General features: G+C 44.3%; 1 protein-coding gene across 4 annotated transcripts in view; it reads left to right on the plus strand.

Annotated features, from left to right (window-relative positions):
• The first annotated feature begins 2,113 nt into the window (after positions 1 to 2,113).
• The window catches only part of ANKRD17 (ankyrin repeat domain 17), a 79,576-nt gene continuing 60,893 nt past the window's right edge, over positions 2,114 to 20,796 (plus strand). For 2 of the 4 annotated variants that reach the window (XM_072334025.1, XM_072334029.1), the window contains exon 1: positions 2,275 to 2,748. In XM_072334025.1, coding sequence (XP_072190126.1) covers positions 2,413 to 2,748 — 336 coding nt within the window. In that variant the 5' untranslated portion in view covers positions 2,275 to 2,412. Of the gene's footprint in view, positions 2,749 to 19,064; positions 19,219 to 20,796 lie in introns of those variants that run through there. The other 2 variants (XM_072334027.1, XM_072334028.1) reach the window with 2 other exon arrangements.

The following is a 20,796-nucleotide window of genomic DNA, read 5'->3' on the forward strand; positions in this document are numbered from 1 at the left end:
GCTACAAGTGCTTTTACCACTGCTGCACTCATACAAGACTCAAACTAGCAGGGAGAGGAGGTAGAAACCCTGTGTTATGAAAATGGAGGAAAACAATTTGTTCTACGCTGCAAGATTAGAAGGAGCAACTCTTTGATCAGAGCAGAGGTCACTATCATAAAAGAAACTGAACAAATAGCCTCAGATAGGCCATGCTGTTTGTGCCAGGAAGAGCAGTGCTTTGTAATTATTCAACCTTATCCTTAGCTTGATAATACAACATTGACCGATAAAATTACATGGTTGCTTTCATTAGCAAGAAACTAGGCTTAAGCCATCAAGCTTACCACATTAAATGATTACTTTGTAGTAATAAATGAATGAAAATGCAGGTTTGTAACAGAACCAAACTGAGGGCTGCTGCAGCCCTGCTTGGCTGAGACCAGCTCAGCAGAGCCGGACTGATCCCTCAGTGCCACATCCTGACCTCACACTGCAGAGCCAAGGGACAGGGAGGGCAGCTCCCTGTTAACAGCTTGGAACTTGGTGCACTTGGACCACCTGTGCTCTGCCAGGTGCTTAGGCAGCCAAAGAGATTTAAGATGTGCTTTCCTTGTATCAAATCTTCTGATAAAGAAATCAATTGATCAAACTATAAAGACCAGGTCTTGTCTCTTAAAAATGGGCACTGTGTTTTTCACACACACAACAATTACCTCGGGAGATCGGACTGAGTTTACTTGTATTAGACTACAGTTCTGTTTGTTGTGACTATGACAAAACAGAATCCTTAACTTGTGCTTGTATTCCACAGTACAACAGAAAACAATCCACGGGTTCCACACGAGAGGACAGAACTTGTTATTCCCACAGACCTGCCAATGTGTATCATGTGCTGTTTTGTTTTTGTGGTTTATTGCATAGTCACAGCAGGAGGTAGGAGAGGTGGCTACAACATCCCGCTTATTCCTCCTGGATCGCCCCCAAACTGTCATCTACAGAGCTATTTATAAATCTGCTTTAGCTCTCAGTCTCACACCTGAACATTAGAGGTTAGGAGTGACAACTGGAGCAGGGTGACTTGCAGATACTGCCATAACTTCATAGTGCTGCTGAATGCCTGAATGCAGCCTGGTTATTAAGAGCATAGCTTTTGGTGAGATGTGACCCGGGGGGAAGCTCTGCAGATGTGCTTTTACAAGGAACATCAGCTACTTGAGAATTCTGTAGAACAAACGCTCATTTCAGAGGTGCTGCGGACACAGCTGGCTCTTTCTGACATTATCCAAAGAAGACAAAAGATGGCACTTGAGATGAAGGAAATGAAATACAAGCTCCTGTAAAGTGTCAGCCTCTTCTCCCAGGTCACAGGGAGGGTACAAAAGGGAATGGCCTTAAGCTGTGCCCAGGGAGGTTCAGGCTGGGTGTTAGGAAACTAGAACTAACTCCAAAACGTAAGCGGCTTGTCAGCCCGTACACTCACGTGCTCCTGTGGTTAAAAAACACTTTCCTTGCTGACTTTCAGCAAGCCTTTTAAAAAAACTGAGTAGCAAATCCCTATTCTTTCAAGGCCCATTGGCCTGCATTCGGGGGCCGGAAGACTTTTGCTAATCCTGGGACTAACCTGCACCACGCAATGGAAGCTGTGGTGTTTTCCAGAGGAAAAAGAAAACAAGAGGACTCGAGTTCACGTCCCACGTGCACGTTGGGGACGGCAGGCAGGGCAGGGGCCTGGCAGAAGGGCACGGCGACACGAAAGACGTGCGCCAAGCGTACGGTCAGAGCGGCACCGCGGTGTCGCCTGTTTTGTTAGCGACACTACGGACCCGGCTGCGCAGCAGAACCGGGGAGCTGCCTCGGAACACGCGGCGCGCAGCTCGGGCGGTACTGCGCGCGCTGCGGCTCGCCCGTCGTTTGAAGTACGGGTGGGGAAATCACCGAAGGCAAAAGGCGACGGGAACGCGGGCCGGGCAGCCTCGCGCACCAACGGCGGCCGCCAACGGAAGGACCGGGGCGCGAGACGGCCGCACCGGAGGGAGGGCGGGGCGAACGCGGCCGCGAGCTGAGGCGAAAGGGCGGAAACGGCCGCCCGGCGCCGGTGATGACGTTTGAAGCGCTTCCGGAGCCGGGGCGGTGAGCGCGGCGCGCACGGAAGGGGTCGCGGCCAGGAGGGTTCCGCGACGGGGCGAGCGCGGGGGGGCGGGCGGCGCGGTGCGAGGCCGCGCGAGCCGAGCGGCGGCCGAGGCCGAAGCGGCAGCCGAAGGGGGGGCGGGCGGGAGCGGACGTTGCGGCGCCGGGAGCAGGCGGGCGGCCGGCGGCGACAAGTATCGCGAGAGGTGGCGCGGCGCCGGCTCTAGAGGTGACCGAGGCGGCGGCGGCGGCGGCCCCGGGTGCCTCCTCCTTCCTCACCGGGGCGGATCGGCGTGGGCGGCCATGGAGAAGGCGGCGGAGGGAGGCGGCGGCGGCGGCGACGCCGGTAGCGCCACGGCGGGGCCCGGTCCCCCGGAAGGGCTGAGCGGCGGGGCCGGCTCCTCGCCGCCGTCGTGCTCGGCCGGGGCGGCGGCGGCGGCGCCGCGGGGGCTGGTGCGGGTGTGCGACCTGCTGCTGAAGAAGAAGGCGCCGGGCAAGGCGAAGCGCGGCGGGCGGGCCGGCCGACCGGCCAGCAGCAGCGAGAGCGGCGGCGGCGGCAGCGAGAGCAGCAACAACGGCAGCGAGGAGGAGGAGGAAGAGGAGGATGAGGAGGAGGAGGAAGAAGAGGAGGTCTCCGAGGTACGGCGGGCGGGGAGAGGGGCGCGCGGCCGGCCCCAGCGCTCCGCTTTCATAACGGCTCCCGCGGGGCCCCGCCGCGAGGGCAGGAAGGGGGCAGCACCGCGCCGGCCTCGTGGCGGGCGGGAGCGGCGGCACGGCTCTGCTCGCGCCGGGGAAAGGCACGGGGGTGGCCCCGGGATGTGCGGGGGGGAAGGGGGGGGGGGTCGGAGAGCCCCGCGGCGCTTCGCTTTGTGTCCGCGTGGTCCGAGTGGACAGAGAGAACTGAGGCACGGGGGGGTGGGCGGCGGGGGGACCGTGGAATGGATCGGCCCGAAGGCGTACAGGTGGGTTTGCAGCGAGGGCGAAGGCTGCTGGAGAGCCCTGGGCGTTTTGCTCTTGTCCAGAGAATTCTCCGAAGCCTTCAGTGGCCACCGGGTAAATATAACGCTGAAAGGAGCTCAAGGAAGCGCTGACAACTTGGTGTCTTTCAATGTGGTCGTTTCAGGTAGGTATCGCAGGAAGAGGCAAATGAAGACCCGAGCCCCTCTCCCATTTGTATGGGTAGAGAGCTGCTGTGCTGAGCTGCTTCGATTCTGTAACGTTTCAACTGAATAGTCGCTTTGGTGGTTGTGTGCTTCTGTTAACAGCATCTTCCAAGCAGTCCCACGATCTTTAAGTTTTTTTCTGAACGTTTATTTCTAAGGCTTTTCTATCTTTTTTTTTATTATTATTTTTTATTCTTAATGGTGTTTTCTTCCTTTGACTTAAGAGTTAAAATGAACAAGAAGAAAGGGAAGTAAGTATCTGATAGGACTAAGGAAGGGCACGGCTGTGCTAGTGATGGCTTTGTCTAGGGGGAAAGTAGTACTTTTTTCCCACAGAAGTTGATGAAACTTTTCATCCCCTTGGTAGGAGAAGACTCCCACTGTATGCAGACATCAATTAACAACTAATTATGTTCAGTGTTGGCTTGGTGTGGTGTTCTTTGTTTTTTGCTTGTTTCTGTTTTTAGGAAAGTGAGCACCATGTTGATAGAAGCTTTTGAAATTGGAGATAGGCAGCCATAGTCACCTACGGAAGTAGTATTATACCTAAGATCTAGCAATTCTGCAGATGTTTGGATGCTTGGTTGCTGTTTGACAGGGTCTGTTGGGTTTTGCATGATGTGGTGAATGGGTGGGGGCTATCTGGTGCCACAGGAGATGTGTTGGTTGATAGCTCAGCGTTGAGATCAGCTGTACAGGACAGCAGCATTCAACAGAGTTTGTGTAAAGGGGAACTTATTGGCAAAACTTTAGGTTTGATTTGTATCTGTAGCCATTCATTGAAGTGGCTTCTTGTACAGATGGCTTTCCAGAGGCATTGTGGATGACATGGCAAGAAGGGTAAAGATAACAGAAGTATGTAGTCACAGCTGATGTATTTGCTTGCATGCTGTGCCTTATGTAGCCAGAAGTACCTGTGTATAATATGGTTGAAGGTGGTATAAAATATAGATATATAAATATAAATCAATAAAACATAATGAGGCAGAAGAAGAGTATTTTCTTTTTGACATAACTTCCAGGTTTTCCAAGTATCGATAGCTGGGGAAGTAGATTTGGCATCTGGAAGCTTCCCTGATTGTTTCATCCTACTCATGGTGTGTAAGTAGATGAAGGCTGAGTGACCTGGCGTTAAATACTAAGCAAGGGCTAGTAAGCAACAAGTAGAGCATATTCAATCCAGGTCTCATGAGAAGCTGTATGGCATCTGAGTAATTAATATTAATTCTTGGTCATTCAGGTTGTTTTGTTTTTTCCCCACTGCCTTCAGGATAGAGTGATGTAGCACCGAATACGCACAGCAGAAAATATAGTTTTTAGGTATGTGAACATGAGGATGGCCTGGGTAATGGAACAGAGGATCTGACTTCAAAGTACTTCCCAGCAGCTCACAGGGAGGAAATGTTTTCCCAGCAAGTCGCACCTTGATGTTTTATTTTGACTTTTAAAAGCTTTTTTTCTTTTTTTTTTTTTTTTTCTTTTTTTTCTTTCTTTTTTAGAATTTTTTGGTAGGAGGCTTTTCATTTCATGTATTTATTTCAGTTCAGGTTTAACTTGACACATGTAGCTTGTGTGGCTTTCAGCATTGCTGTCTTTTGACTGCTGGCAGTCTGGAAGGCACATGAAATGAAACCAAACCAGAGTTTATGGTTTTGCTGTAAATGGAAACTATTGTGGAAGCACTGAATTTGTTGGTGTTCCCTCCCAACCATTCTGTTCATTAACTGTGAACTTGGGGCAGTTTCTTGGGCCTTATTTCTTTTTCTTTTCTTTTCTTTTCTTTTTTTTTTTTTTTTTTTTTTTTTTTTTTTTTTTGCTGTTCCCATTCCTAATGCATTAAGGCTTCTCTAATCTCTGAGCTGAAGTACTTGTAGGTTTCACTGTTAACGAGATGGGTTTTAAAAATGGGAAGTACAGTAGCAGTAAGTCAAAGGAGGTATAATTGGAAACCTGGCAGGCTTTAAATCACAAAAACCCCATGAGTGGAAAGACATTGTTTTGGCTCAGTTGTTGCTGAGCTAATGGGTTGGAATGGGAAGTTATAATCAGATGTTTTCATCTCAGTCTGTTTCTAAACTCAGATCTCAGTGTGGAAGCATAGGGGCTGGATGTAGCTCTGGGAGAAGTTAAATTGAGATCTCCTATCAACAGCTTAATGAACTCCTATTACAGTGTTGGTGGCAACCTCTAAGCTTGCTTTTTGAAATTGCAGCAAAGTGCTGTTTGTCAAAAAAAAAAACCAACACCACAACACTTTAGGTAGCACGGTCCAGTATTGTCCGCAAGTGGCAAGTTGCCTTTTCTCTGTCCACTGGTTTATAAAGAATGTCAGCTCTCTTCAGCATGCAGGAAGAGAAGTCTTGAGATGAGAGAAAAGTAACAGGAGAAGTGACGCAACAGAGGAGGTCAACTTGCATGCTTCCTGGCAGAAGTCTGCCCTCACTCGAAGAGTGATCACATGTACAGCAAGCAGAATGATTCTGTCTTCAGGGAGGTAGCCTCAAAGGCTTGTTTAAGGAGCTGTAGTGTTAAATAGGACTGTAGTGACTCCTTGATCGGGTGGAAACTTGCAAAAGGTCTGTGCAGTCAGGCAAAATATGCACAGATGTAGTTACATGTGGAAAATGTCATTGGTGAACACTTTTAAGTTTTTAAGAGTGAGGTGAAGGAACGTCTCTAAAGTCAGAATTATGTGAGGAGTGTCACAGAAGACCATACTCTTACGCCAAACATTACATCCTGACTTGGCTCTGTACAGTTTCCCCTGCCCCGTTAAATGTGATCTATTGCTGATATGTAAATACATGAAGCACATATAGAAAAATGCCCATCGTGTTTCACGTGCTTTGGATCAAGTCCAAAGTCTGTTTTCTGAGCTGCTGTAAGATTTTAAGGATATGAGTCCAAAAATAACGGGAGATGAGACAGATCAGGTGAGTGAAGGCTGATGAATGTTGTAAGGAGTTTGAATATTAAGATCGGTTGACGACTTCTGTGTTTGTTATCTTTATCTTTTTAAAGAAAAACACAATTTAACAGTTCCTCTGAACAGGTTCAGGTAAATATGCAGGCAACATCAAAGTGTTCTCTTATTTACTAGTTTTGCCTAACATTTGCCCTCAGTAAATATTAAAATGCATTAGGATGTCATTTACTAAACAAAAGCTCAATTGTGTAGTACAAAGTTTGTATACAGGTTGACTTTTGCCTCTGGACTTACACAGGGTGTTTTGCTGCTGCTGACACTCAAGTTCATAGAATCATAAAATGGCCTGGCTTGAAAAGGACCTCAAAGATCATCTAATTTCAGCCTGCCTGCTGTGCAGGATCACCAACCACTAGACCAGGCTACCCAGAGCCACATCCAGCCTGGCCTTGGTCATTTCTTTCTTTAATATCATACCCATTTTATAATGGGTGTCAGTTCAGCCTTCCCCTTGGTCAGAGAATCTCATGATAAGCAGATGTATATTAATTCTGGAGTTGTGTGTAGTTATCTCCTTCTCTCTTCCACCCCCTCCCCCCCCCCCCTTTCCCCAGCAGTAGGTCTAGTTTGATGCTGCATTCTTGGATGACTTCTATAAACTTATTTTATTAAACACCATCTTCATAATGTTGGGTATACCTGAAAGCACTGCCCTACACAAAGGATATTTTTGAGAATTCTCAGCTGTTTATGGAGCATTCTTGTTTTTACTTTGGCCTTGTAGTTTCTGTAAATATAAGTTCACTTTTGTTTTTTCAGCTGCAATTGAATTAATAGTTGAACTAGTAAGAAGTAAATAAAACAGCAAAACACCCCCAGTTTGCTCCAGTCCTTTCACACAGAGGAAGCTTTTCCAAACTGCTTATTTTAGTTCCAGATACAAGGTGCTAATCTGATAATTTTAGCTCATTGATGTGCCTTCAAGATTTTTACAGGCACGCAATTATAGTACATCGAAGTGTCAGAGTAAGCTGTTTATTTCAAATATAATGTTTATTTCCTTAATCTTTTTATCCTGTCTGTGTTAATATGACTCCTGGAATGAGAGGCTTTTGGCTTCTGCAGGGATGCAGAAGAGCCAGTATGTCTTGCTTGACTGCTGTTGGTTGTGTTCTCTGTACTGCTGTTACTCTGAAGATGAGTAGAATGAGAGATTCCTGGGAGTAGAAGAATTTCCTCAAAAATCCCAGAAGCGTCAGGGCTGGTAGAGCTGTTGGTGGCTGAATCCCACAGTAGAGTCTCAGAGTAGTGCAATTTGCTGTAACTAACCCCAGGAAGAAGTAGTTAACCATCCATTATTATTTAGCAGATTGGTTCCAATAAAATCTGTCTGAAAAGTGGGAATTGTGTTTTGGCCGGTGTTGCCATTTCTTTCTGAGCAACCTTCAGCCGTTACTCACCTCACTGTGCAGAGGGTGTTTGGAATACGCCCTCTTATCAAAGGAGAAGAGCTGGTAGATGTGCATGTGAAGGGAATGAAAGTACTGTTAAGGGCTAAGGTCACAAGCAAGATATAGTGGTGCTTTCATATGCCTGGGAAAGGTTCTAGGTGTGCTGAGCTGATAAATGATGTCTGGTTAGGGCTAGTGTGTATTTAAATAAACCTCTATCTAATGCCCCATGCATTAAATGACCACTGCAGGAGGTGGAATTAGATGTTGGTGGCACCAGGTGAGTTTGTTTCTTCTCTCAGATACTTCTGTGGGAAACATCTCCTGTCTGCAGGCTGGAGCCAAATGCCCATGTTTTATGTTAACAGTTTAGTCCTTCGTAGAGAAGGGTTTGTCTGGAAGAGATGCAGATGAGACGTGATCCGATCTCCTCCTTAACTGTCAACTCTGAAGTCAAACTGAATTAGATATGTTCATTTTCTTCATCTCTGTTTTGGAAACAAAACTGTCAGTACCTATTTAGAATGAAGTTTACTTGGAAGCTTTATTTTGGTATTGAAAAATCAGTGCTGTAGATCCTAGATAGGTAAGGAGGTTCTTTTCTCCAGTGTTCAGGAAATAAGCCCTCACAACTTTAAGCAAAGTAGAAAAAAATCCACAAGTTGCATATTTTTTGTTTGAATGCATTTGAGGTGGGACCCATGGCTGCATTGGTAGGCAACTTGTTTGTTCTAAAGTGGTGATGTGCTTCTGGTTCTGGAATGCTATGGCTCTTCAGGTGACTGAGCTGACGCATCTTCTTGAAGGTGGGCTGCATCCATAGAGCTTCTGCAGCTCTGTATTTCTGTTCAGTTTTCACAGAGTGGTCAGTTGAGGAGTTTGTACTCTGAATGTTCATCAGCCACACCTTTCCACCCTGTATATAATCATATAGTTGTCTGTAGAGCTAAAGCCATGTGTGGGTGTTTAACTGTTCTGTCACCTTATTTTCATATTAAGTAATCGCTCTATACCAGACTGAAAATCAGGTGTGAGACCAAGCATGTCCTAAATATATCTTAGTTGGTGCTTGCACTGTTTTCTTCTAAGCTGAGTGTTGTAAGCGCGATGATTATGTATGCATTACCCAAAGGTACTTTTGACAAATATAGATTACTGTTTTATGCACAGGTTCTTCTACTCTACCATGCTTTAACTAGATCCTCAAGTCCTCCAAGTAGATTGGCAAATTCTGGAAAATAAGCTGAAATTAACCTTGGCTTTTTTTTCCTGCTCCCGTATCCTAGCTTGAGTTGGTTGTAGTGTTAATCATCATGGGTAGTGTGTCCAAGTATGCAGCTGTTAATATGCTAAAACATAGAGCTTGGAAGACATTTGGAGTGTTTAGTATGATGAAATGTTTGTAGCTTTGGCCTCTGTTCTCCTTGAGTTCAACTTGGAAGAGTCAAAAAGTTAAGTGCCCACGTGTTAAGTTCACGTCCTGATTATTATTATTTTGCTTTGGTTCGAATTAAAGGAGTTTTACACAGTAATAAAACTTTACATTGCCAGAGAGGCAGCCTTGGATTTGGGCTCGTGTTTCTCCCTTTCCCCAAATCCCAAAGCTCCTAAGCCTTTGCAAGGACTGCTTTGTGGAATACAGCTTCAGCAGGCGGAGAACATCTGAATCCTCTCTGTGGCAGGGAGTGACTCAGAGATAAGAGGAGGAAGGTCATTTCTATCCTCCTAGTTTTTCCCACACACAAGAATAGAATGGAACAACTCATTTAGTGAGAAGCTGGAGGATCCCCAGTACCTCTGGTGTCTGTAAGGTATTCAGTGACTCACATGTTTTCCTGTACCTGAGCTTTACCATATATAAACTTCAGGCAGTTTTTCCCTTTTGTTCATCTCATCCTGAAGTGTTTTGCCAGTGTTTGTTCTTACCTGGTTCTGCAGCTGTGAATTGTTCTCTTCTACAGAATGGTGAACAATGCTTTAATGAAGTTGAAAATGTGAACTCACGGCATGACTTAGCTTCTTACTGAAGCGCTGGGTGTCAGCGTGGGCATTGATCCCACTGAAGTCAGGGGAGTCAGGTTTGTGGGAAGGTTGCAGTGAGCCTGCTGTTGGGGAGGAAGAAACAAAAGCAGCCATTGCTTCTCCCAGCAGCTTTGGAAATGATCTCATTTAAAAACCTGAACCGCAGAAAAAGCACGCTTGCAGCTGATGGGTCCTCGATCCAGTTTGTCAGGCAGGGGCACGGAAGCTTGTGCTGACACAGCGAGAAGCCCGAAAGGAAGAGCCAGGAACTTGGATGGGGAGGAGGGCTGAGGACTGCCTCTTCTGGTGAAACTATTCATTTAAATGCCTGTCAAAGAAGCACTTGCATTGTCTTTGAGGAGTGGAGTTGCTGAGAATGCTACAGATCTGTGAGAATTCTGATACTAAAGGGCAAAGCAATCCTCTTCATTTAGTGTTTGAAAGCAGCTGGCGGAGTCCTGGAAAGATAATTGGCATTGAATTTTTCTTTTCTTCCAGCTTTGAAACTTAAAAGCTTGAGATAAAATCTGCACTGACATATTTTTATTCTCTGGTGTTCCTTACAGTTCTTTAAAGCAGCATGTTGAGGGTAGATCAAAAGAGAGGATTGAAGTAGTGTTGCCTTAAAACATTGCTGCGTGTTTTAAGTGTAACCATTGCTGCTTTTGTATCACTTAGAGGAATGCAGATAGGAGGCACTTTGTACACCAACCAGTATAAGATGGACACAAAAAAGACTGGGAAGAGTATGGTAACTGTACTACAAACAACCAACCTAAATTTAAGAGAGGAAGCACTTACTTTCAACTTAGCAGTCTGCTAGATAGTGAACATATGCCTTCCGTCCATCTCAGTCACTAACAGAAGCAAAGTTAGCATGGCAGCACGCTGGTATTTTTGTGAAGCATCAACTTGATAAAAGATGTCAGTATTAAATATAGTAGCAGAGTTTAGCATATAAACATTCAAAAGGGCTTTTCTGAACCCTGCACGTGTGGGAAGTGGTTGTGCTTCTTAACTTGTGTTTAAAATCACTCTAAATCCACTTAATGTCTTTGAGATGGTTTTCTTCAGTATGTGTATCTGTGTAAAGTTGGGTTCTCCAAACATCTTTATGACATGATATGGTATAATGGGAGGAGTTGCTTTAACATCTTGCCTCTGCCATGAGTGGGGAGTCTTTCTCTCATCTGCTACTAACCTTTTAAATGGCTTCAGTTCTGCCAGCTTTCATTGCAGCAGATCACTGGCCTGCAGTCTGTCTGAATGGTGCTACTGTGGGTATGAAGGGAAAAGGGGAAATAGCTGTGAGGAGTTCTGGTTGTTTTTGCTTTGGAGTCTGGATCCAAGCTGTTGTGTCAGCTCAGGACCTGTCTTACTTGTATATGTGGGGTTGAATGTATCCTCTCCAGCAGCGTGTTGGTGCAACAGCTCTGCTGAATGACAAATTTGTTCTGCATCTTAATAGAGATGTTAATTCCTTCTGTGTTTTGGGAAGTTGCTTGCTACTCTGTCCCAGCATTGCTTAGTTAAGGGAGCTTATGACCTAAACCTGAGTTTACTGGCAGATATATTTGCCTTCACTAACTTGATCGATGTCACTGGCTTTGAAGATGCATTTGGAGCAGTACCACCTAGTAGGCACTTCCTTGAGTGAGTTAGATATGAAATACGAGCAGTAGTGCTTTCAAAGAATTGTTTCTAAACTATTCCTACATGTGAAACAAAAATGTTTTGCAGGTGTTCTTAGTGGTGGTTTTCATTGTAATCCAGATGGTCTTTCTGAACCATAGGAATATGTTGTTAATAGGAATAACTTGAGCAGTATATGGCACAGCAATAGTTTGGGAAGTATTTAAATATAAAGCATTTACTTTAACATTTGTGATAGCAGGCAGTGGATGTTCTGTTTAACCTCCAATAACTTTTAAAGTGCTTGTTTCAGTGAGGTCTTACTAAGACGTTTCTTCTGGGCTCTGTGAATGATTTGATCTGGATTTGGTGGAAAAGTGAGATCTCTATACAAGAGAGCATGCTTCTGATGGGTGGAGAGGGGACTTCATTGTCAGTGCAGTCAATATTTCGAGCTGAGTCAAAACCTGAAGATTTTTCATTTTTTGTATTCTTAAAAATCTTCAAGTTTTTAGTCTTCAGCTAAAATCAGGTCCTTAATTGTTATGTCACCTTGGTTTGAGGGAGGCAGATGTTTGTGACTTCACCATTGTGCTTTTCTTTCAGTAATCTGAGATAAACTGAATGTTGGTTGTTGTTTTTTCTTCTGAAGATTCGAGAAATGGTTGTCAGGAGGTCCTGAAGTGCAGTGAGCAGGCAGCATACAGCCAGAAGGATTTTAACCTGGCAGCCAGTTTGGACGTGGTGATGGTAAATGCCCTGAGTTCTACTGTGAGGTTCTCAGTATTTCTTGACCTTTCAAGCAGCTTCAGATAAAAACAAGTGAGCAGCTGCATTATAGTCAACATAGCAGTTTCTCATTGTTTTTATCCAGTTTTTGTACTCCTTTAGCCTTTTTTTTTTTTTTTTTAACAGTGTGCTGTCTGTTAAATTTCAGGCTTGATATTGCTCTTGATAACTGGAGTAGTTCTAATAATCAGTTCAGTATCTGAACTTGAAGATGCCAGCCAAGCAACTACCCTTTGGGAGCTTTCGAAAAGAAAGAAACTAAGTGCAAAATTATGGGTTCTGCTCATTTTCCTAATGGTTCGGTAGAGTGTGGAAATACAATAAAGGAAGTTAACGCTGGTTTCCTAACACCACAGATCTTGAATTTGAGTTTTTGAGGGAAACAATCGTATCAGCATTGAGTTACCAAGATGATTATACTCCAGAGAAAATCATGGGCATGTCTGCTTAGAAAGGAGGGGGAAACAGACATTGAAAATTGGTTCTTTTGTGTGAAGTTTTGCTAACTGTCTGTGGGGAATGTATTTGCACTTGAACTCTTAAGTAAATTCCAGTGGCTGACCGCTGTTATCTGTAATAACTGCTTTATATTTTTATGTCATTTTTTTGGTGGTAGTGTTGGGGGGAATGAGACAGGACTAATTGAAAACATTAACCAAGTACTAATGTGTTTTCATCAAGTTTAATGATTAAAGAAAGAACTGGAAATAAGGAACTAGTCTCCTACATGTTGTGTTCAGTCCTGTTTATGGTTACTGAGTTCTACATTATAATTCATCAAGGTCAAAATGTGTCGTGTCGCAGCAATTATAAGAGAGCCTCTGTGTTTGGGGGCTTGTACTCGTATGAACCAAGTGGGATGAAGGACCGGCTTCTAAAGCAGACATTCTCCTACCTGTGCATTGAATATATTGCACAGACATGGGATATGTTAAAAGAGGACCATTTCAACCTTGTGCTCTGATTTCTCACATGCTGATGTTAAGGTATCTGGAGTTAATTCTCATCTTGGTGTTCAAGAGGCAGTAGTATGAATGTTGTTAGATTGTACTTCATTCTGTTATGTGAGAAATGTTCTTTGCTATTCAAATTGTGCGTAGCTTCCCTGTTGCCTGTATATCATGACAAATGGGAAAGGAAATATAATTTGAAGAATTCGTCCTGTCACAAATTGGTGTGTTCTTTAAACACATTTGCTGTCTTAGTTGTGTTTAGCCCAAAAGCAGGCTTCTTAGGTGAGCTGAAAGCTTTTGGACTAGAAACTTGTGTTGTAGTATTATTACCTAGTAAAAACTTGAACTGCTTCAAGGGGAGAACTTGGGAGGAAGTTCTCCTATAGAAGACTCCCATTAGGCAAACATTTCTATCAATGATGTTGCACTACTGATGGAAAACACAAAATGCACTTTTAAATATGTAGTTTTCTCTTGTTTTCATAGCATTGTGTCAGTGCAATTTTAACTTGTATTTGGCATTTCCTCTGTAGCAAAATTGCAGGCACAGCTCTTAGGAGAGGAAAAACTCAACCGGACAAATAAGAAGGAAGATAGAGCTGCAGGAATATGTTTTGACACAATGACTTTTTAAGTTCTGACTTGCTTTGTCAAGGCAATACTGTGTATTAATAGAGGTTATTTTTCCTCCTTCTTCCATGCTTAGATTTGCATTGCAGAATTGAAATCCAAAGTAATAGGGCTGATGTAAGCACTTACTGGGGAAGAAGGTTCTCAGCTGATCAGAAGGATTTGCATCACCGTGTGCAGTGCAGTGTGCTGCTTGCTTACTAGAGTGTAAAACTCCATCTCGATATTAATTTGATTTAAGCAGTTACAAAGGTCGCTTTCAGAAATATTTTTTTATATTGTGTGACTACTTTCTGCTTACATATTTCTGGTGTAAGAATCTCTTGATAGAAGTCGCTGATAGAATTTGAAAGTATTAACTTCGACACCTTGACTTGAGCGCTGCAGTTTTACTTCAGTCAAAGCTATCTGCTGGAGTCCCTTGTCTTGAAGTTCCTGGAAAAAAGTGTTCAGAGCTTTTGCTTTGAGCTTGTATGTGCTGTTGGTCAAACCTGATAGCAAAGACAATACCAGGAGTGCAAGGACAACTAAGTTGTTTTCGATAGTGGCAGTGATTGCCGCTGATGCTGGAATGAAATGTCTTGTATGTAATTGTAATGCAATATGAATACTGAAATCCCTCAATAATTCCTTACAGGAGACAGTAATACCTATTTCAAAAAGGTTCTCTGGCTTGTGGGGTCATCATGGTCCCTGATCACACCAGACCTTATAGTTCGTGCCAGCTGCCAAGTATGTTTTGCTAGCTTTCTGCTGCTTCTAAAGAAGATGAGATCTATGGAGGAGAAGCATCTGAAGGAAGTGGAGCAGCTTTGCTCCATCAGGCATGTCATATACATCTGAATCTGTTGTCAACAGGCAAACTTTTATACATTTTTTTCTTGTATTCAGTCAAATTGACATAAGAAGGGGTTGTTTATCTGTACTCTGAAAGGTAGTGTACAGGCACCTTTCAAAGATACTGGTTTCTTTGGAGATGTGGGAAAATTAGGTTTCAGAAATACTACATTGACACCCTGTAACGGATAGGACTTGATCTTTTCTAGCTCTATATGCTTACCAAAGTGAGTAAAGCTAAATGAGGAGAAAACGTGAGGTCTGGAATTAAGGCCTTGGGTGCCTTGTTGTCCTAGATAAAGTAAAGAATATGCTGCACAGAAAATGAAGGTCTGTCTGGGGAGAAAGCTTAGTGTTTAAGCCCTAAAGAGTTGGATAGTCAAAAAAGGCAGTTGTATGATTTTTCCAGAAGCAAAACTAAGTGGTTCTACTGTGAGAGTTAGCAGGGCTGAGTTTTCGCTGATGAGGATGAGCAATAAGGATCATCTTGTGACGGTAAAACTAAATAAATGTTTTGCCACTTTCTGGCAGACGGGCCTGAAATTCCTAGAGAGAAACACTGAATTATAGTAATATATATATATATATAGAAAATAAAAATGTAGATTATATCAAGTGAAGTTCTCCTTCCTCCTAATAAAACTTAAAGGAAGGTTGATCCAGCATTGAAATTGCTGAAGTTCTCACCTGAAGGATGTTGATTGCTGCAGGAGGTGAAGGGGAGAAAGGCAACAATATACTATGGAAAAAAAGTAAAAGCAGATGCGAGTCCTGAGTCCAGAAGGTTCCTGAAGAATTGAGATAACTTTGATCCTCAGAGCTTAGTGATGACACAAGAGTAGGAGTTTGGTGAATCCATCTAGAGAGACAAATGTATAAAGTGGGTTTAATTTTTTTTGATGCAGGAATGAGAGGCCTTAAAAATGCACAAGGGATAACCAATGCAAACTACTGTTAAGTGTAAGTTGTGTTCTGTGGCACACAGAAATAGCAGAGGGTGAAGAACGTGGATAACTACAAAGACACTAACTTAATGATGTGATGGAGTAATGAAAGGTATGTGCACGAGTGGGGATTGAATCGCTGAAGGTGGATAAATATTAGTGCACCTTCATCAGGTAGTGAGTTTGTGTGGTGTATATGCTTATGAGTGTCCATTTGGGAAAGGTTCCATTCTGACTAATTTGTAGAGGGTTTTGAAAAAGTATTTCTCTGATTAGAGCAAACTAGAAAATCTTGGCACAATCCAGCAGAGTGAACCTGGATAGAAATAGCCTCACTCAACCAAAGGAAAGAAACGGATAAAGCACAAAGCTGGAAGGAGCTGTTTGCAAGAGGAGATTGTACCTTAGGTGGTGGATAATTGCAGTGTCTCAAAGTTGTGTATTCATTGGGAAGTTTCCCAATTAAGGTAGGCTACTTGTCTCTCCCTGTGCTCAAAATTGTGATTGTTTTTTTGTTTGTTTTCAAATAATGAATGCAACTTGTGTTTCTACTGAATTAGATGTAAGCATCTGTGTGAGATGCAGTTTACACAACGAACTTTGAGCTCTGACTCTGAAAATGCACAAAAATGGTGTTTATATGCTTTGGGGCAGTTGGTGACCAGTACTGCTTGATCAGCTGTAAAGGGATAACAATGTGCTTTTGTGATATAAGAGTGGGAATTGTCCGATCGATTGTTTAAATGCTTACATTTCTGTGTGCCAGAATCTGTCTCGGATCAATTGTTGAAATGCCTGTGTTTCAGGGTGACATAATGTGACTGGTGCCAGTTCAGAATTAGTGGTGGTGTGCGTGATAGGAGGGAGACAAATTATTCTTCTTGGAAGTTGTACATCCGTTCTTTAGTATTTGTAGCTTCGCTCTGTACTTCACTGCACGTGAACTATGGCGTTTCTTCAAATGCTTGTACTCTCCTGCAGGTCAGGTCATGTGCTTTACCCTTAGTTTTAGTTAGCAGTGCTGTAGGAGAAACATAGCAAAGAGTAAACCAACATTGTTTTGTACGTGTCCCAGCCTTTGGCTTTCACTGTGTACTGCTGTTTCAAGATGCGTTTTGGTCTTCTGCACTTGAGCACAGCTTGAAATAGGATTTCTTTCCCAATATTTTTAAGCAGTGCTATGATAAACTTGTCTGCTCAAGCTGTGCTTCCAATGTTTACTCTTCCACCGTCTGTGTAGGGGAACATAAGGACTTTTTTTTTGGTTTAGACTTACAGAATGTGAGGAACTGTAATAAGACAACGTGATGGATGTGTGCGACTTGGACAGCTGCTTTAAGGTACCACTTTCGGGGAAGAAAGATTTCTTTTTTAGCAGTAGATGGCAATAGGCAAGGATACTGACTAGATCTTTCCCTTCTTCATAGCAGACATTAGTTTTTAACAGAAGCTGAGGTGTTTTACACTCTCCTTTCCTAAAAACACTGGGCTGGATTGATAGAGCTGAATTTGGAAGTGAAGAAGAAATGGAACTGTGTTCACCTTTGCATGACTTAAAGATATGTTTCCTGACCTGTGAATTCTTTGACTTCTGGGTTTTCAACAGAGGAAGAAGATAATTCAGACACATAAATAACTTCCCCACCCCCACCTCTTGTATCTTCCCTTCCTGCAAGAACAGAATGGAAGGTTGTATCAAGGCCTTGGTTTTACTGAGGATGTCTTAGTGCTGCAGTGTTTCGGATATTGAGAATATGCAGTTCTGTGTGTGTGTATGCATACAGTACAAAGTACTACATAGTATTGGGAATATATAGCTTTCTGGAATTTGGCATTCCACACTGTAAATGAGTTTGATGTACTATGTGATGTGAAGGTTGTTATTTAATAAAAGCAGGCTTCTTGCAGGTGGTGGGTACAGTGCTTGGCCTGGAGAGAGCAGAGGGTGTGGGTGTGGGAGCAGGAGTACTTTCCAGTATTGGCATTCAGAGTGTGAAAGCAAACAAACGAACAGAATTTGCTTCTAGTGGAATGTCTGCTGGTGAGTTTGCTGTCTTTGTTGTTCCCAGTAGTGCTGGTGCTGTTTGTTTCTTACAGTGTAACAGCTTGGGAAGCTTTGAGCTATTCTTCTGCTTATGGTTTCATAAATGAAATTCTGTTGTTGCAGATAACTGTTGTCTCCCAAGTGGGCTGGAAGTGGCTCATCTCTTGAGGTGAACTTGTTCCTCCTGGAAAATCTTGTCCTCATTCTATAAAAAAGTACTGCTTTTCCATCTCTTGTGTAGAACGGGCACCTTCTCTGCTGGTCTGTCTTTCCATTTGAAAATGTTTTTAGTGTTGTGATGTGCATAATATCTTAATTTTAGCACTAAGCTGTTCTGTATTTTGTGTGTGTGTGTGATATAAGGTGTCTGTTCATTCTTTCTGATGCTTGGAAAATGACTAACTGTTCTTTTGAGACATGACTGTTGTTATGTGGGAGGTTTGTGGGGTTCTTGTTTTATTTTTGTAAAGGAATACTTGGAGTTGGAAGGGCTAGCTTTGCGACCCATCTAATGTTATGTGTAACTGATGGGATGCCCATACTCAGGGCTGGTTGCAGGTGCTGCCGAGGCTCTCAGAAATGCCGACTGAAAGGCACTACTTGAGAGGAGCCATGGAATTTTGTCCCATGATTCTTGGTGTGGACAAGAGTTTCCTTTGGAAAGGAGACTGGGATAGATGTACGTCTGTATGATTCATATCCCTGGAGGCAGCTCGCTTGGATTAATCTTGGCTATCTGAGCTGAGCTTTTGCTGTTACACATGCTTGTGCCCAGCCATGTTTAGTAGGATGGCAAGAAGGACTGCAAAATCACTGTGCTATTGGTAAGAGAAGTTAACTGTGCTGGAGTTTACAGAAGATGTTGGTAAATTTGTTGTCCTCAGAGTGAGCTTCCTAAGGGTGGTTGTCATTTAATGTGACTACATCTTTTGTGTTGGCAGCTGGCTGAACAGGAGGCTGAAGGCTAATGAACTGTATTTGTGGCTTACCTCTTCTAGTGTAGTACTTCTGAATGGAAATTTGACTAGCTGAACAGGCAAAAGCGCGAACAAGTGTTCAGTGAGGTATTGGATAGAATCATGGAGCAGTAGAGTGGGTTGGGTTGGAGGGGACCTCACTGCCCTCTGAGTGAGGAAGTTCCTCCTAACACCTAACCATGGTTGGTGCAGCAGGAGCGGAGCTGCTGCTGCCCATTTCTTGGGTTGGGCCTGTTAGTCGAGGCCTTTGGAGCGCTGGGAAGGTCAGATAAGTTATTTTTATGACTTTTATAGGCCCATTGTACTTGTCCTGAGGGTTGCAGAGCCGATGGGAGGAACACGATTCGCCCAGCTGGGGAGGGACGTTGAAATTCGTTAGAAAAGCCGCGGAAAGCAGTTGGTTCTGCGCGGATTTTTCCTCCGAGCCCTCCTGGCGCATTCGTTTGCCCGCTGAGGTGCCGGGGATGAGCGGGGGAACCCCGGGCCGCCCCCTCCCCCCCCGCGTTCGGGTGGTAGGCGCCCGCCCCGCGCAGGGTGGAACGGTCCATTTCCTGTTCCGCGCTGACAGCGGGGGGGGAGGGGGGGAATCGAGCGTGCTGCTGCCGGGCGGCCGGCGGCCCCTCCGTGTCCGTCAGCGCGAGGGGTGGTGGCGGCGGGCGGCGGGGCATGGCCGGGCTGTGAGGGCAGACGGAGGCGGCGGGGGCTGCGATGGAGGCCTACGTGCTGGAGGACATCCTGGAGGTAGGGCCGGGAGAGGGCCGCAGAACAAAGGGGTGGCGGCGGGCGAGCCCCGGGGAAGCACCCGGGGATGGTTGGGGCAGGCCGGCGGCGGAGGACCGGGCCTGGGCACGGAACCTCGCGGCCTTCCGTGGTACCACCTTAGTCCCTTGGGGCGGCTGCCCGGGCTCTGCGGCTGGGCCTCCTGCACAGCCCTGCTGCCATCTGCGGGGTTCGCTGGGTCCCTGCGGCACTGCGGCTCCAGGACCCCCAGGTGTCACATCCTCGCTTGCAGCCTGCGTGGCTCCTCTTGTGTCACCTGTATGCTAGGCCTGTGTGATTCCCATATTTCCAGTCTTTTGAGGTTGCATGGGCTGCTTTTACATCCCTTGCAGGTGTTGTGCTCTGAAATGAATGACATTTCCGCTTCTTGGGACTGAAACTTAAAAATGCCATTTCAGTCACAGGAGCAGAGCCTGGCCTGGGTGACCTGTAGCAACGTGGCTGTTCTGAGTGACATGGCTCCTTGTTCCGCCTTGTATCAGCAAGGAGCTGACATAGTTCAAGGAAGCTTCTTTTTCATTGTCGTGGTGTTTCTGGTTTTGCCGATGAAAGCATGATTTCATTGCCAGCTGACTTTACAAAATGTATGCCTGTAGTCTTTACTGTCATGAGAAGCTGTTAGCTTGTTTTAGTTGCTGCCAAAATTTCAACAAAGCAGTGCTTTAAGTGATGCTTGTCTAGTTGGTTTATCCTGAATGGCCACATGTATGTTGCTCTTTGGCCTAAAATTTTATGGCAGTAGAAAAGCCTAGTGTGGTGTTAACAGCCTCAGCACTCACACGGAAGTTAAGCATAATTATATTCAGAATGTTAACACAAATACTTGACGCGTGCTTAAGAAATTGTTACCAGTGCTTCGGTGAGGCACTTGTACCAGTATCTGACTGTGTGGCTGGGTTTCTGTGGTGAGACCAAAAGTGAACTGGGCTCTCTGCCATGAGACAAACATGTCAGTATTTCATTTGCTTTAATGGATGTGGAAAGCTTTTTCCTTTTCCTTTTGAACTCTTAATTGCCATGTGCGGCTCCATCGTATGTCAAGTTAATAAAACACCTGGGTTTCTTCATTTTCTTTTTCTGGAAAAGCAGTTAGCAAATTAATTGTGTTAGTATAGTTATAGTTCAGGTTTACGTGTGTGAATTGAATGAATGCTTCTTGGAGTAAGATGGATTTGGTGACTTCTGGTAATTGCTTTGCACGTTCATTTCACACATTAATTTGTTGGTAAACTCAGGCCATTTTATGATATGATTCTATGATTAATTTCCTTGTAATGAAGCAAACTGTATTTAGGGAAAACATCCTTCAGAATCAAGTCACTATTTAGCTTGTGTGACTGCAGATGAGTGTTAACTCTGACTACAAGGCTGTTCATAAGTCTCACTAATGTCATAGAGGCCATTTCTTAGTGCATCAGTGGGTGAAATGCAGTTATTGAGAGTTCTTAGAGGTCTGGAAGTCAAACTTGGTTATCCCTGAACTTATTACTGGTGAAACTTCTAAAAGTGTGTTTATGCTGTTTGCTTTATTTTTCTTTT

This window comes from Excalfactoria chinensis, chromosome 4 (assembly GCF_039878825.1).
Source record: "Excalfactoria chinensis isolate bCotChi1 chromosome 4, bCotChi1.hap2, whole genome shotgun sequence".
In the NCBI taxonomy this organism is placed as follows: domain Eukaryota; kingdom Metazoa; phylum Chordata; class Aves; order Galliformes; family Phasianidae; genus Excalfactoria; species Excalfactoria chinensis.